The sequence below is a fragment of the Camelus dromedarius genome, chromosome 26 (assembly GCF_036321535.1).
Source record: "Camelus dromedarius isolate mCamDro1 chromosome 26, mCamDro1.pat, whole genome shotgun sequence".
NCBI classification, from domain to species: Eukaryota; Metazoa; Chordata; class Mammalia; order Artiodactyla; family Camelidae; genus Camelus; species Camelus dromedarius.
In genome coordinates, this window is record NC_087461.1 from 10,065,427 (window position 1) to 10,080,432 (window position 15,006).

Consider the following 15,006-nt stretch of genomic DNA (forward strand, 5'->3'; position numbering starts at 1 on the left):
GCTGCCGTCCCCTAATACAGAGGCCATCCTAACCTCATTAAGGCTCTACACCTCACTCTGAGTTGTTGCTGCTTCCCTGCATGGTTACCCTTTTTGGGGAGAGGGGGGTTGACACCCAGCTTCAGTCCACCACTACCCCTTCTCCCCTCAATAGCTGGTCTCCTCACCTCGCTCAGGTTCTGACACTTCACTCTGACACTACCTCCACCCCGACACTCTCATGGAAGCCAGCCCTACTGGGAATCTGTCACTTGAATTTGGCTGCCCACTCCTTCCCAATATGGACGCTACCATGATTCACCCAAGCTCATGAATTTAAGACTAAAGTATTCAAGAAGTAAGGGAGGGAGTATAGAAGGAAGAATAAATTATTTAGGTATAAATCTTTTACACATTTAGAGTGAATTTTAGAACATAGTGAGATATGTGTTTAACTTTTCTGCTCCCCCATGGTTTAGTCAACTTTTTCAACATTGTTACTGAATAATCTATATTTTGCACAGTGATTTGAAATACTATTTGAATCATTATTAAATTCTTGGGTATTAATGACATCTTTTCTGTTCAGTTGATGGGTCTGTCTGTTCTTATCCTGGTACCACACTGTTTTAAATTATTATGGTTTTAAATACATCTTGGTAGATGGTAGAGCAAATATTGTCATGTATTTCTTTTTTCAGATGAACATTAGGACTAACAAAACACAAGTTTGATTGTACTGGTGCTATAGTAAAATATTATTTTGGGGAAGAATTGATCTTTTTGCAATATTAAATCTCCTCTTCCAGAAACATGGTCTCTCTCCATCAAATTTTATTGTTCCTTTTTATAGTTTTCCTTATATATGGTTGTTATATATGTTTCTAAGATTTTTATGGTTTTTGGCCTGTATAGTTAAGTTAACCGTAGAAACTCAGTAGTATTCTGTTCATGAATATTCAGTGTGGCTAATAGGGGACGTGTAATGCTGAAATGATAGGAGCAATTGGTAAGAGGATTGTTGAAATTTGGAAGGCATCAGTGCTTAATGGGTGGTAGTAAAGGATAATTTAGAAATTATTTGTTAGTCTATTGGGAACTTACTGTAGACCTTACCTGCCTTGCAGCAAGGATTGTGCTAGATGCTAGGAGTTCAAAGATGTGTAAAATAATAGTTTTTCTCCATGTGACACTTTCAGTTAGACAGTCAAGTAAATAATATAATTACAGTGTATTGAAAATAATACTAAGATGTACTATAAATTATAATAAGCCTGAATGGATTATGATGGAACAAAATGAAAGAAGAGACTGTTTTTGTCTGGAATTAAGTAAAGCACAGAAAGATATTATAAGATCTTTGCAGAATAATAAGGAATTTGACGTGTGGAAAAAAGAATCAAGTAATTCTAGACAGAGAAAGTAACATAAACTAGGGTAATATGTGCAAAGGGGAGGTGGTAGGCAGTTCAGAGAATAAGTAATCCTGTGTGGCTTGAACATTGTGGGATTTAGGGGAAAAAAAGGAAAAATTTGTAGCATATTTGTACAGCGTATCCAGATTGCAGAGAATTCAGTGTTGACCTGTTGTTAAATTTTCCACGTCGTTAAATACATAGTGGCCAGTTTCTGTACCATTTGTGATAAGATTCTTGTTATCGCTTATATTTTCTTCTATCAGTTCCCCATTTCACTGACATACACATTTTGTTAATACACATGAGTGGTATATGTTACCTTTAAGTTGTTACCATTCAATAATTTTTAAGAAATTGGAAGACTGGGGCAACGTAGAGATTTGGGAACGTTTTTGGATGGGGGCTTGTGTTTGAGTCAAGGAAGCATTTAGTTTAAAAAGCTACAGTTTCCACAGAGTGGTTGGCAGCTAATGTAGTTATCTTGGATTTATCCTTTTGAATAGTTTTTATTTATCGCATGGCCATGAAGGAATGAGTGTTGGTGTAAGTATAGGAAGGATCATAATAGACCAGCCAGACAAAACAAAAACAACATAAAACGTGGTGTCATTGGATTTTAAAAGCTTAATGGTAGAGGAAAACTTAGAAATTGCTAGCCTAACTGCCCTTCATTTTTTTTTTTTCTGAAGGAATAGTGGGGGATAGCTCTTAAGAAAAGTTTTAATCAATATATTTAGCGCCTGGGTGAAAATTTTTGAAAGTACTTAATATTCTGATTTTTAGGATTCCTCTTAGTGCTATTTAAAAAGCCAGGTTTCAGTCTCCTCCCCAGACCCCGCCGCCTGAGGGCGCTGGAGTCAGCAGCTGCAGCCAGGGCCCCTGAGCACCCTGCGTGGTTCGTGGAGGGGGCCCCCTTTCTTGGAGGGGGCCGCTCCATTCCTCTCGCCTACAGACCCAGTACCCCTTCCTGGTAATCAGTCCCGGCTGGGTGAGGTTCATGTGTTGAAATTTCCAGCGCCTGAGCACCGGCTGCGCGGGGCACCAGGCAGGCCGGGGAGGTTTGAATCCAGACCTGCCGCCATGCGCTGTGTGACCTTAGGTAAAATACTAACTCTCCCTCTCTGGACTTCCCACTGCCAGGCCTCAGAAAGAGAGCATACTCCTTTCTCAAATTTAAGAATGTAGGCGAGTTGGGATAGCTGGCTTACGGTTTTCTTAAGAAGTTTATTAAATAAGGTTCATGTGAGAAAAAAAAAAAACCAAAACATAAAATAAAATGAGAAAAAATTAAAAAAACTAGGTTTCAGGGGAGTGTATAGCTTATTGGTGGAGCACGTGCCTAGAATGCATGAGGTCTTGGATTTAGTCCTCAGCACCTCAATATATGTACATACATAAAACCTACCCCCCCCCCAAATTAAAAAACAAAACAAAACCAAAAACTAGGTTTCAGATAGTGGAGCTAGACATTTCACATGTCCATCCCTTCATCTAGCCATTATTTGTGGCATGTCCTAGTATATGTACCAGGCACTGTTGGAAGCATGAAGAAAAACAGAGCTCCTATATGGTAGGGCAGACATGCATAAATTCACGATTGTTGAAAAGGGTAGTATGTGCAGGGATTCCAGAATACAGAGAACATGAACCTAGTCTAACAGGGCTGAAGGAAGAGAGGGAAGGTGTCTTAAAATAGGTTGCAGCTTCTCTGAATTTTTTAAAGAGTTAGGAAGGGAGGAGAAGAAGGGAGGACATGAGTGGCTATTCATTTTACAGACTGAAAGAGCAGAAGCTTTCAGGTGGGAAATAACAGGGAGGGAAGCGGGGATGGCGGTGAGGGAGAAGGACATTATTGCTAGGACTTGGGGAGTGTGACATGTGGAATGCTGAGAGAAGTTGTCAAGGACCAGATTTTCAGGGGCCTCACATAGCCTGTTAAGGAGCTTGCACTTTATCTCTATTGAGAGGTTTTTGTACTTGGTAGGGAGATGCTCAGGTGTACCACTCTAGTGGATCGTGAAAGGAGGGTTGGGAGAGGGAGGACAGAAGAGACTAGAGTAGTTGCATAGAAACCACTTAGGCTTTTGCAGTGTTCCAGGGAGGTAAAAACGAGGGTCTGAAGTAGAAGAGTGCTAGGAATGAAGAAGGGACAGAGACATTTAGGTCACATGTAAGAGGTTCAGTTGACAGGGCTTGGTGACCAGTAGTTAAGTGACACAGAAGATGAGGGAGGAGGAAAAATCAGAATGGTTTTTCAGTTTCGAGAAGATATGTTCTAGGCACATTATCTATCACCACCTGAGGTAGAGTATATATATAGAGGAATCAAGTTAATTGACACATTTCTTAGGACAATGACATTAACTTTTGAATTCTTGGTTTATGTTGGTGAGATTTACTTCCTTGTTTGTAAAACAAGTCTTTTGTCTACAAGTTGTTCACTAGCATATATTAACAATATGACAGTAGTCCCCAAGATACAATTCACATTTCTGCTAAAGCATTAAATGTTTGCTTTCATATATATCTTAATACATGTTTTTTTATTTTTCAGTTTTATTAGGTAGAATTGTTACAATTTGACTGCACAAATATAGTATATTGCATGTAAATGCATATATACAATATACTGCACATGTATTTTTTAGTTTACATATATGTACTGATCATTGTTTCGAAGAACAGTTTAGAGCTTTAGCTTTTAAAACTTAATACATGTTTTTTGCTTGGCACTTTATCCTAGTTACTCAAGTGAACACTTAAATTCGTATTTTCTTTTCTGGACAATTGAATCATTTGGAAAAGCAAAACAATCTTGCAAATGTATTTATAAAAAACCCCTTTTGCTCTTTTGGGGTACCTCACCTGATTCTCAATTTAAAATTTCCCATTTGGCTTCTCTGTATTGTCTTTGCCTCCCTTCCCTCAATATATACATGCACACATTATGTTGTATTTGGTATTCTTTTTTTCTCAGGGAATAGTAAATTATTTTTCATTGTATTCATTATGTGTGTTGTGCTTCTGTGTTCAGCTTCACTTCTGATTACCTCCTTTCTCTCAACTCCAAGGCTCAGAGGCTGTTTATTAAATAGGGTTTACTAAGGACTATGGAAGAATGGCAGTATAATTTCCTTCAGTGTTATTTCTTTGCTCTTCTTCCTTCAAAGGTGACGATACAAGCTAAACTTCTGGAAATGGCAGTACACAGTGGTTAACTTAAAACTGTTCATGGGATTAGACTTTAATTTCACCAACATACAAATTGCCTGTATCAGTTTTTTTCATTTTCATTTGATGTCTTGGATACTCTAGATGATAGATATTTCTATTACCTTCTAAGTATAATTGATTAAGAGATAAGATTTTATGAAAACCCACGCTTGAAGGGAGAGATCGCATTGCTAGGTAATACAGTATTAAGACAAAACAAGTCAGATTTGACAAATTCAGTTTTTCCCTACAAGCAGTATTATAACAGGAGGATAGATTTGAGATCAGAGATTTATTCTAGACAGAAATTTTTATTAAGCTAGCCTAAGTACAAATGGGGTTGGCTGAAGGCTAAAATATGCAGTTTATAGTATTTTAGTGTTTTATAATACTTTATTATGGTATTATAAAGGCATAATAACATAAATGGGGAGTTGACCTGGAACTAGAAAGTCAGAGACTGCATACTGTCCATTCTATCTTTGATGAAGGTCCTACAGCCTGTTTTATGTCTGTAGTCTCTTTCTGCTTCCATGTAATTTCTAATTCTGCTTCCCATTTTATCTGAGTTCCCCGTAGGTAACTGACTCAGAGTCCCAGTTCTAAATTTCTAAAAGAGCAACTCTGGTCTAGGCACCTGGGCTTAGAAGCCATATTACCTAGAAAAACATGGATACTTGGATATAATTCCTTCATTAGAAATTAAGCATAAAGGATACTTTCTACACAAGAGGTATGAGTTGTTTGGGTTCACTTCTTTACCTTCTTGTCCCATAAATGGTCTATTTAAACAACTGTAAAAAAAAGCTGATAAAGTGTTCTTGATGTACATATAGCAAATCAATCATATACGCTTATTTTTGAATTTTCATGTTCTGCGCAAACTTGAGAATTTGTCCCTTTTTTTGCAGTAAGTTAAAAGTGCATTTAGTAATTCACAAGGGAGTTTTGGGGCAACTTTTAAGAGGTGGCTTAAGGTCACTTGATGACTTCATGAGAAACAAATGCAGGGATGATTGTGTGCTGGGACTTCTTGTTTTCTCGTTGTATAATACTAGCACATTGAATTATGGCATAAATTATTAGCTTACTCTATTTCAAATTGGAAACCATCTGAATAAAATTGAGAAAAGTGTGAGCTTTGTTATTTGATTTTAAAACAGTTAAGTCTTAGCAAAGTGCATCAGGTTGCCAGGGAGACATACTTTAAAGGCACGTTTGATTTTTTTTAAATCAGTGAAACCTGTTTTGGCTCATGAAGATTCTGAAAAAACCTGGGGAATCCTTCCCAGGATAATATACTCCCCCAGTAAGAGGTAAAAAAATATTTTACATGTTCTCTCTGAAGAGTCCTGGGAATACCCCTTGATAGATCCTCAAGCCCTGTGCTTCCCAGTCATGATGAGGATTACCAAAATTTTATAGTACAGTAAATAATAATTAAATAGTTTAATATTGTATGTGTTTAAATGTATAAATGTATTTTTAATATTTTGGCGTATTTTTTGATCTGTGAGTAAGAAAAGAGTTAAATTTATGCCAAATATACAGATTTTATTCCTGTCTCTTTACTTATTTTTGAGTGACTCTAACTGTAATGTTTCTACTGTAATTTGCTTGACCAGCCCCATATTAGTAAACATTGAGGTTTATTCATATATTTTTGTTATGAATAAAAGGATGACAAGAATCTTGCTCCACTAAGCTTCCTGTGCACCCCTCCCCCCTGCTCCCATGTTTTGGACTTTTGCCTTTGGCTAGAAATCTAGAATTAGAATTACTGTGTCATAGATAATACCTTTATCTAGAGTTCTCATAATATTGCCTCATGGTTTCCCAAATTTATGTAGCTAATAATTTATGAAAAATGCCATTTTTACCACACCATTGCCTGTACTGAGTTTTTAATCATTTTTAATATTTATTAATTTGATAATTGAAAAATGATAGTGAATTTCTGTAATTTTCATTTGTTTGGTTAATTGTCAGATAATCAGAGTGGTATTTCTTCATGTGAATTGTCTATAATTTTTGCCCGTTTACCTCAAACTACTAGGCTTTTTAGTTACAAGCTCATTCAATAATGATGCTAAATTTTTGCCTGTATATTCCACAGATATTTTTCCACTTTGCCTTTTAGTTTTGGCTGCTTAAAGAAAATACAGACACACAGTTATGCTTTATAAGAAAAGTTTTTTGGGGAGATGGCAGGAGGAGTTGTCAGCTATATAGGGTGATTAAAAGATTGAATCTTTCAAAAGCAATTAGGTTGTATAGTCATATACAGTGTTCCTTGGCTAGTAGATTTATCACCCTAAGCTCTGCATCCATCCATGTGATGTGTTTCCCTTGTCTCTGTGCTTTCCTGTAGCCATCTTATAAGAACAATGGTCATACTGAATTAGGGTCCCACCCCACCCCACTGTAACCTCATCTTAACTGATCACCTCTGCAGTGGCCCCTTTTCCAAATAAGGCCACATTCTGAGCTACTAGGGGTTATTAGGATTTCACATACCTTTTTGATGGGGACACAGCCTAACACATAGTAGTCTGCCCTCTGCCCCTGTCCACTTCCAAATTCATATCTTACCACATGCAAAATACTTTTATTCTGTCTCAGCATCCCTAAAGTCATAATCCATTCCAGCATCGACTCTTAAGTTCAAAATCTTATCTAACTATAATAATCTCAGAACTTCCAAATCCTGTCCTCTGAATCATGTAAATCAGGTATCGGTGAGGCTGTGAGACTCTGGGTGTAGTCCATTCTGTGGCAAAGTTTCTTTTCATCTGTGAATCTGTGGAATATAGAAAAGTTACTTGCTTCCTAGATACAATGGTAGGGCAGGTGTAATATAGATATTCCTATTCCAAAAGGGAGAAATTGGAAGGAATAAAAGAGTAAATGATATAAAGCAGGTTTGTAACTCAGCAGGAAAAATTCCATTAGGCTCTAAGACCTGAGAATAATTCTCTGTGGCTTGATGATCTGCACCATGAACCCATTGGGGTAGCCCTACCCCTTGGTCCTTCTCTAATGATACTTTATATTTAGGTTGAAGGCTGGAGTTTTGAGTTTTTTGGTGCCACAGAGATTGATTTCTCTCTGCTCTTTCCTTTACCACGCTTTGGTCCGTCTGTTGTGCTTAATTGCTGTTGTTTGTTATTTGATGTTTTGGGCTTAGGATTTCTCTGTTGCATTGGTCCATCCTCAGTCCTTGGCGGGTGCTGTATATCTGGGCTTCAGGATTTCACCACTTCATTCCCTTGTCCCTTTGGCAGACTTTGCTTTTGCATCTGTGGAAGGAGTTGTGAGGGAGACAGCTTCCTGCCTCTCCTCAAGTGCTAAAAGACCTCTGATAGTATTGTTAACGGATCCTGGGGTCGGGAGTTTTTCCTGCCCCTCACTTAGGGGTAAAAGATTTTTTCCCTTTGTCCTCCTCACCATCACGGGTCTTTACTCGTGCCTGGTGGGACAGGGTTTGCTGCTAATCCTCCAGATGCTCAAGGCTTTTGAAAGGAGTGTCTGGGCAAGAGGTAGGATTTCGTATCTTTCCCTCAGTGGTGTTTGGTTGTCTTCTTCATGCCTGCATCACAAGGGAGATTCTTTCTGGTTGTTTTGTCTCCTTGCTTCCAGTCTTCCCCAAGAGCTCCTTGTAAGTAAGTGTTCACAGAGTGGAGCCTGTGAGTGGGTGTGACCTCCTCTTCTGTCTGTGGTTCTAGTGGCTCTGTACTATTGCAGTAGTCCACAGTCAGCCTTTAGCAGTGTGTTAACATTTTAGTTAATTTCTTACCTGCATGTCTTCCTCTGCATTTTCTTCCCTTAACTCTTCTGTCATTAGTAGATGGTCTGAGTGTCTTTTGGTTTTTAGGGGTCTGTGGGGGAGAGCGTGTCTGCCCTTAGATTTCAGTTTATTTGGTTGCCTTTGCAAATGCAAATCTTCCATAGTTTTAAGAAGAGTTGCGATTTTTATAGTTTAAATGACTTTCTGGTTAGGTTTGGAGTGATGTTCTTTTAGGTATGGTTGGAATTTGATCTCTAGATCCTCTTGATAGCAACACTGTTTCTTTTATTTAAAAAATTAGGCCAAACTCACTTTTTTTCTCTTAAAGTGAAAACTTTCAGGCTATAAATTTGCTTCTGAGCATAGCTTTATTCACATACTTGGCATTTTAGTTTGATGTGGTTTTGTTTTTTGGGGGAGCATTTTCTCATCCTCAAGTTAATGAGATTTTTAAAATTATCACTTTTTTTTCTACTTTGATTCATGTGTCTTGGGAGCTCTTTTTATGCTTATAATTGTTATATCTTCCTGATGGACTGGACTTTTTATTATAAGATTCTGTCCCTCTTTTACACACTGATTGCCATGTCCCCCGAAGTGTTTCCTCAGGAGCATCCAATCTACAGCGGGCAATCAGCGTGTTAAAAATGTTTTTGCTGTGCTCTTTTCCTCGTAGGGTCCAGGGTGCATTGGCTGCAAACAGCATTCTCCTTGGTAGTGTATGCAGCCTGTTACCTGTATGGATTGCCCTAAGGGGCCTTGAAGACAGCCCTTTCTAGTGGACATTCATGTCTGGCATACTGTCCCCAACCTAGGCTCTAGACAGGTGTGCGTGGTGCCTTAGGAAAGCTCCAGGGCATGGCTAGGTCCACATTAGCCAGGTCATCATGTCCATCTGCACCAAGATGTAGAATAAGGAGCATGTGATTGAGGCCCTATGCAGGGCCAAATTCATGTTCCCCGGCCACCAGAAGATCCACACCTTGAGGAAGTGGGGATTTACCAAGTTTAATGCAGATGAATTTGAAAACATGGTGGGAGAAAGGCGGCTCATCTCCGATGGCTGTGGGGTCAAATATATCCATAATTGTGGCCCTCTGGACACATGGTGGGCCTGTGCGCAGGAGAGCCTTGGCTCTGTCCCCTCCTTACTCACGCCCACCAGCAAATCCTACTTTCCTGTCAGAAAAAAGAAAAGGTTTTTGTTTTAGAGTCTGGTTTTTGGTCTGATAAAATGCTAAGCCATTCCAGCTGCCTTGTACTTGCTTGCCTTTTGCATGATATTTCTCTTTTTATCCTTTTACTTTTAACTTATTTGTTCTTCATCTCTGAAGTATGCATCCTCTAGACAGCATATGGAACTTGTTTTTTTTTAATCTAGTTTATCAACCTGTCTTTTGATTGGAGTATTTTCATATTCATTGCTGTTATTAATAACGCGTGGATTTACATCTGCCATTTTACTGTCTGTTTTCCTTGTCTTGTGACTACTTTGTTCTTTTTTTATACTACCTTTTATCTTTTTGTAAGTGGATGTTTTCTAGTGTGCCATTTTCATTCCTTTCATGATTTTTAAATTAATATTTTCTTGGTTTATTTTCTTAGTGGTTGCTCTCCAACTTACAGTATTCATCCTTATTTACCATAATCTACTTAACTCCAGTAATATATAGAAAATTAATTTCATTTCTTCCCTCACCCCATGCTATTATTATTATAGATACTATGTCTCTATATATACCACAAGCCCAACAATACAGTGTTAAAATTATTGCTTTATATAATCTTATGTCTAAAAGAAGCTAAGAGAAGGACACCACATACATATTTAAAGAACGTGTGTGTCTCCATGTACACACACACGTGTATTCCTATTTACCAGTTTTGTTTTTCTTCATTTCTTCCTATGGGTTCCAGTTACCATCTAGTGTTGTTTCCTTACTCCAATAATAGCTTTATTCCCATCCTCTTTCGTTGTGTTGTGACTATCAAATATTTACATTTCTACATGTTATAGTCCCAACAGTACAATTTATGGACATTGTTTTATGTGATTGCTTTTTAAATTAAGAGAGCAATGAGGAAGAAATAGCTATCCATACTGTCTTATTATTTCCTACAAAATTACCTTTGTCAGAGCTCTTTGTATGTGTTTTTCAATTGGTCTATATTTATTTTTTAAATTTCAGCTTTATTGAGGTATAATTGATGGGAGCTCTTTGTTTTTTTGTGTGTGGATTGCAGTTACTGTCTAGTGTCACTTGATTGTAGCCTAAAGAATTTCCTTTAGTATTTCTTGTTAATCAGGTTTGGAGCAACAAGTGTCTCAGTTTTTGTTTGTTTGAAAATGTTGTTATTTTACTTTTATTTTTGCAGCATAGCTCTTCTGGATATAGGATGCTTGGCTGACAGTTTTGTTCTTTCAGCATTTTCAATATGTTATTCCACTGCCTTTTTACCTTCTGTCTCCCATTCTTTCTTTTTAATTGAAGTATAGTCAGTTTACAATGTTGTGTCAATTTCTGATGTACAGTGTAATGTTTCAGTCACACATACACATACATGTTCCTTTTCATATTCTTTCTCAAATGCCGCAGACTTTGACTGTTCTTACTGAGATTTAGCAGATTGTTTTGGATAAAATTTTCTCTTTGCTGCATGTCTTTAGGACAATTTTCAGAGACTTCATTATTTTAAAAAATTGTAAATTGAAGTATAGTTGGTATACAATATCATATAAGTTACAGGTACACAGCATAGTGAGTCACAGTTTTTAGATGTTACATTCTGTTTATCGTTACAAACTACCTACTCTGGTCCTTGTGCTGAATGATGTGTCCTGGTAGCTTGTTTCATACTGAGATTTCGATCCTTTCTCACCTGTGAAGTGGTTAATTCACTGGGGAGAGGATCCATGAAGCTCTTCACCCTGCCATTGCAGAAGTCTGGAAGGCCTGTCTCCTTTTTTTTAAAAAAAATATCCATCATAACTTTTTGTTTCATTTAATTCATCATTAAAGACGAATAATGACGTCCTTTTCACTGTCGGCATTTTGGAAGTTACTGAGATAATTCTTTGAGGCCTGTATTCATATTTTTCCTGAATTTTGCCGTATAAAATGTTACTGTTTTACTGTGCTCTGTCCTTTACTTTTTAAAGTCTTATTGATTGTTTATAGGCTAAAAAATGTATGTTAAATTCTTCCATTGTAAGCATTTGATGCCGCCTTCTGGTAATTTGAAGTTAGAGATGCCCTTACTCAGTGTGTCTAGGTTAGTTGTAGTAAGTTGGGATCTTACTTTTTAGGGGTATAAAATAATTTTTGTAATTCAATTCAGTCTGAATCCTTGTCATTAAGTAAAGGAGTTGAAATTAATTTACCTGACTAGATATTAGGCTTTTTTGGGAACTGTGTTCTTATAAATATTGTTGAGTGATGTTATTTGACACCACAGTGCATAGTGGAGGAAACATCTCCAGATTTAAACATACATGTGGTCCTATTGAAGTTAGCTAGGTTATACTTTATTACTGTTCAGAAATTGGTTTCTTTTTAGAATTAGATCATCTGATTTAGTTAGGCATGAGTTTTTGTGTACTCAACTTCTGGTCAGTTGATAATCTTATTCATTATACACAAATACTCGTAGTTTGCCGTTACGTAATTTAGTCTTTCATGACAAGGTGGTACTGTCTATCAGCTATTTTCCCCTGGGTGAAGGACCAAATAGATGTCAAAAGTTGCTAGAAGTGTTCATTGGCCAGTACCTTTGGGGGACATCTCTGGTCTCCTAAAGTGTATTCCTCCAAGGCCTGGTGTGTCAGGTTGGCAGGGCTGAATGATAGCTCATGTGGGATTCTTGTGGACAGTTGGAGTGGTCTAAAGCTTGTTCACTCATGTAGGACTGTCCCTCACCTCTTAAGTCCCAACTCCCTGTATGAGACTCCTTTACGTATGCTTACTTCCAGCAGAAAAGAAAGGCAAACTTTTTTTTACACCCTTATGACAGGAATCAGTTAAATATTGGTGAGGAGGCTTTGAGACTGAGGTGGGGTAGGCAATGTCCTGCCCCTCTGGCCTTTGTGCCTGTGAAAATTCTTCCTATCTTGTGGTGTTTTTGAGCCTAAGGAAACAGTGCCTTGTGAAATCCTACTAGGACTATTTATGTATCTTTGTTGATGTTTTCATGTTTGTATTGTTTGTTAAAATTAGATTAGTCAGAAAAAATGAATTCATGTTTTGAAATAGAGTAGGTTAGATTGTAAACCTGATCTTGACTTCTGAAGATAACTGTAAAATCCAGATTTGTATAAAGCATTTGTAAGATTTTAGTTTCATGTCATTTTTGTTTTTGTTCCTCTACCCTAAGACTTGCTACATTTGTGATGAACAAGGCAGAGAAAGCAAGGCAGCCACTGGTGCTTGCATGACGTGTAATAAACACGGATGTCGACAGGCTTTCCATGTGACATGGTAAGTATATTTCCATCATTGTACAGAACTGAAGTTGGGAATACCTTGTCAAGTTACAGGCTTAGGTACCAAAATATTTAAAGTATATTTTACTGGGATAGGTTCTATGTTTATATTTACTTATTTATAATAAGGATAATTCTAATAATTGGAATATATTTACCAGAGTGAATTTTTAGTAGGTGGACCCTAGTTCTAATGTTTTATTCAGTTTAATTTTGGTTAAATGGGATTTATTTGTGTTTGTTATTTGATTTGGTATTAGGATTAAAAGAACTGATGTAGATGAACTTAGTGCAGTGCCTGCAATACTAGTAAGGATTTAATGAGTGATTTCCTCAATGTGTTTCAGGGAGGGGAAAAGCCGTCACCATCATTCTCAGTATTATAGTCGCTATTCTTTAAAAGGTTACTTGGATATTTTTTGAGCATAAAATTTCAAGAGCAGAAATTACCCTTAAGCAAAACATTCAATGTAATAGATAACAGTTAAAAATAAAAGATTGGGAATGATTCATGTACGTATTAATTTTAAGAATCAGTCTATATTTAGCAGCCAATATAGGTACAGGCCTTATTTCCTGAGCTTTTAGTATGTGGATTTGTGAAGTCCATTTTAGATTACTTTTGGAGAATGAAAAGGATTTTTGTTTTATATAAATTCTCTTAATATTGTATGTAATTTTCCAAAGTTCAATGACCTTTTTTGGGTTTGAGATATATACTACTACTGTAATTCTGGAATGTTAAAAGTGGAAGATCAAGTTGACAAAATGGTAATTATAAACTTTAACATTTTGTATATTTTAAAAATATGAATATCATAGCTTTAGTTTTCAGTTTCATTTCTTCCATTGTTTTTGATGGGAAAACATGGCTATGTATCTCTACCTGCTGTACTTTGCTATGACTTGAAGCATTTTCCTTCTAACAGTAGGTAATCTGCATCCATGGCAAATTCTTCACAAGTCAAAGTCATTTCAGCCCTTTAGAGGTCTGGCTTTTCCAATGCACCTGTGACTCAGATTGAAAAAGTAAAATGAAGTTTTAAGGTTGGGGGTGTATCTTAAGAAATTTAATGTCTATTTGGTGACATAAAACGTGTAAATCTTCATCCTTGTTAGAGATGGATGAAAAGTTAAATTATCTATATATCTTTAAAAATAGTCATGGGATGAAATGTTTTTGGTCTCAGCTACAAAGAGCCTTTTATCTTCCCTTTTCCTCTTGGGAGATGTAAGGGTTTTTTTTTTTTTTTTTTTTTTGGTTTGGTTTTGCTTTTTTAACAAAATTTACATGCTTGGAAGTGAATTTCAATTTATTTATGTATTATATACTACTATGGTATGAAGTTTTATTGATATACTTGGCTTTTACTTTCAGTGCTCAGTTTGCTGGACTACTTTGTGAAGAAGAGGGTAATGGCGCAGATAACGTCCAATACTGTGGCTACTGTAAATACCATTTTAGTAAGCTGGTAAGAATTTGTTTTGAATTTAATTTTAGAATGATAATAATTAGTTTGACAATAGAGTTGATTCTTTTATAGAAAAGTCATAATAGCTATTCCTTCTTTTGGTTGTTTTTTGCTTGAGATTTACTTAGTATGTTCTTAATTGGAAATTAAAAGCTGGTCATTTTAAAAGATTTTGCTTTGCTTGGGTTCATTGATAAAGATGAATATTCTAAAATATTCTAATTTAGAATATATGTTCATAGTGAATGTTGGTATACAATCGGTAGAAAAAACAAGTGTGTTAAGACCTCTTTATAATTTACCAGTTTTTAGTTAATTTGATTTTTGATGCTTGATTATATGTTTTGTGATTATAACTTGTTTCGCATCTTTTTGCTTTATTACTATTACCCATAATGTTATTATTTTTTTAACTTCTACATGGAGATAGTAAAACTGAAACAAGGCTCCTTTGTAACTTCTTATTAGTTAAAGATCTTGAGACAAATATATTTAAATACAACTTTGGGAATATGTTGAATTTGATCAGTCTTTACTGTTACACAATCACATGGATGATTAAGTTAGTAATGTTTGCTTAACTGTTACATATGTTATGTCCATGCTCCTTTGAAGAAATCAGTATTTCTTTAATGCCCCAAGTGTCTTATTTCTTAG

The 15,006-nt window shown here is 36.4% G+C and overlaps 1 protein-coding gene and 1 non-coding gene across 16 annotated transcripts in view; both read left to right on the forward strand.

Annotated features, from left to right (window-relative positions):
* MLLT10 (MLLT10 histone lysine methyltransferase DOT1L cofactor) overlaps window positions 1-15,006 on the forward strand; it is a 161,266-nt gene that overhangs the window by 57,466 nt on the left and 88,794 nt on the right. For 14 of the 15 annotated variants that reach the window (XR_010377934.1, XM_064479374.1, XM_064479376.1 and 11 more), the window contains 2 exons: window positions 12,769-12,872; window positions 14,256-14,349. Coding sequence is in view for 14 of the 15 variants with exons in the window: in XM_064479374.1 (XP_064335444.1) it covers window positions 12,769-12,872; window positions 14,256-14,349 (198 nt within the window). In the remaining variant the exon portion in view is untranslated. Of the gene's footprint in view, window positions 1-4,747; window positions 5,344-12,768; window positions 12,873-14,255; window positions 14,350-15,006 lie in introns of those variants that run through there. The other variant, XM_064479384.1, reaches the window with a different exon arrangement.
* Window positions 9,036-9,168, forward strand: LOC116150604 (small nucleolar RNA SNORA70). Its single transcript, XR_004134336.1, has one exon. It is a non-coding gene; the product is annotated as a small nucleolar RNA SNORA70 (small nucleolar RNA).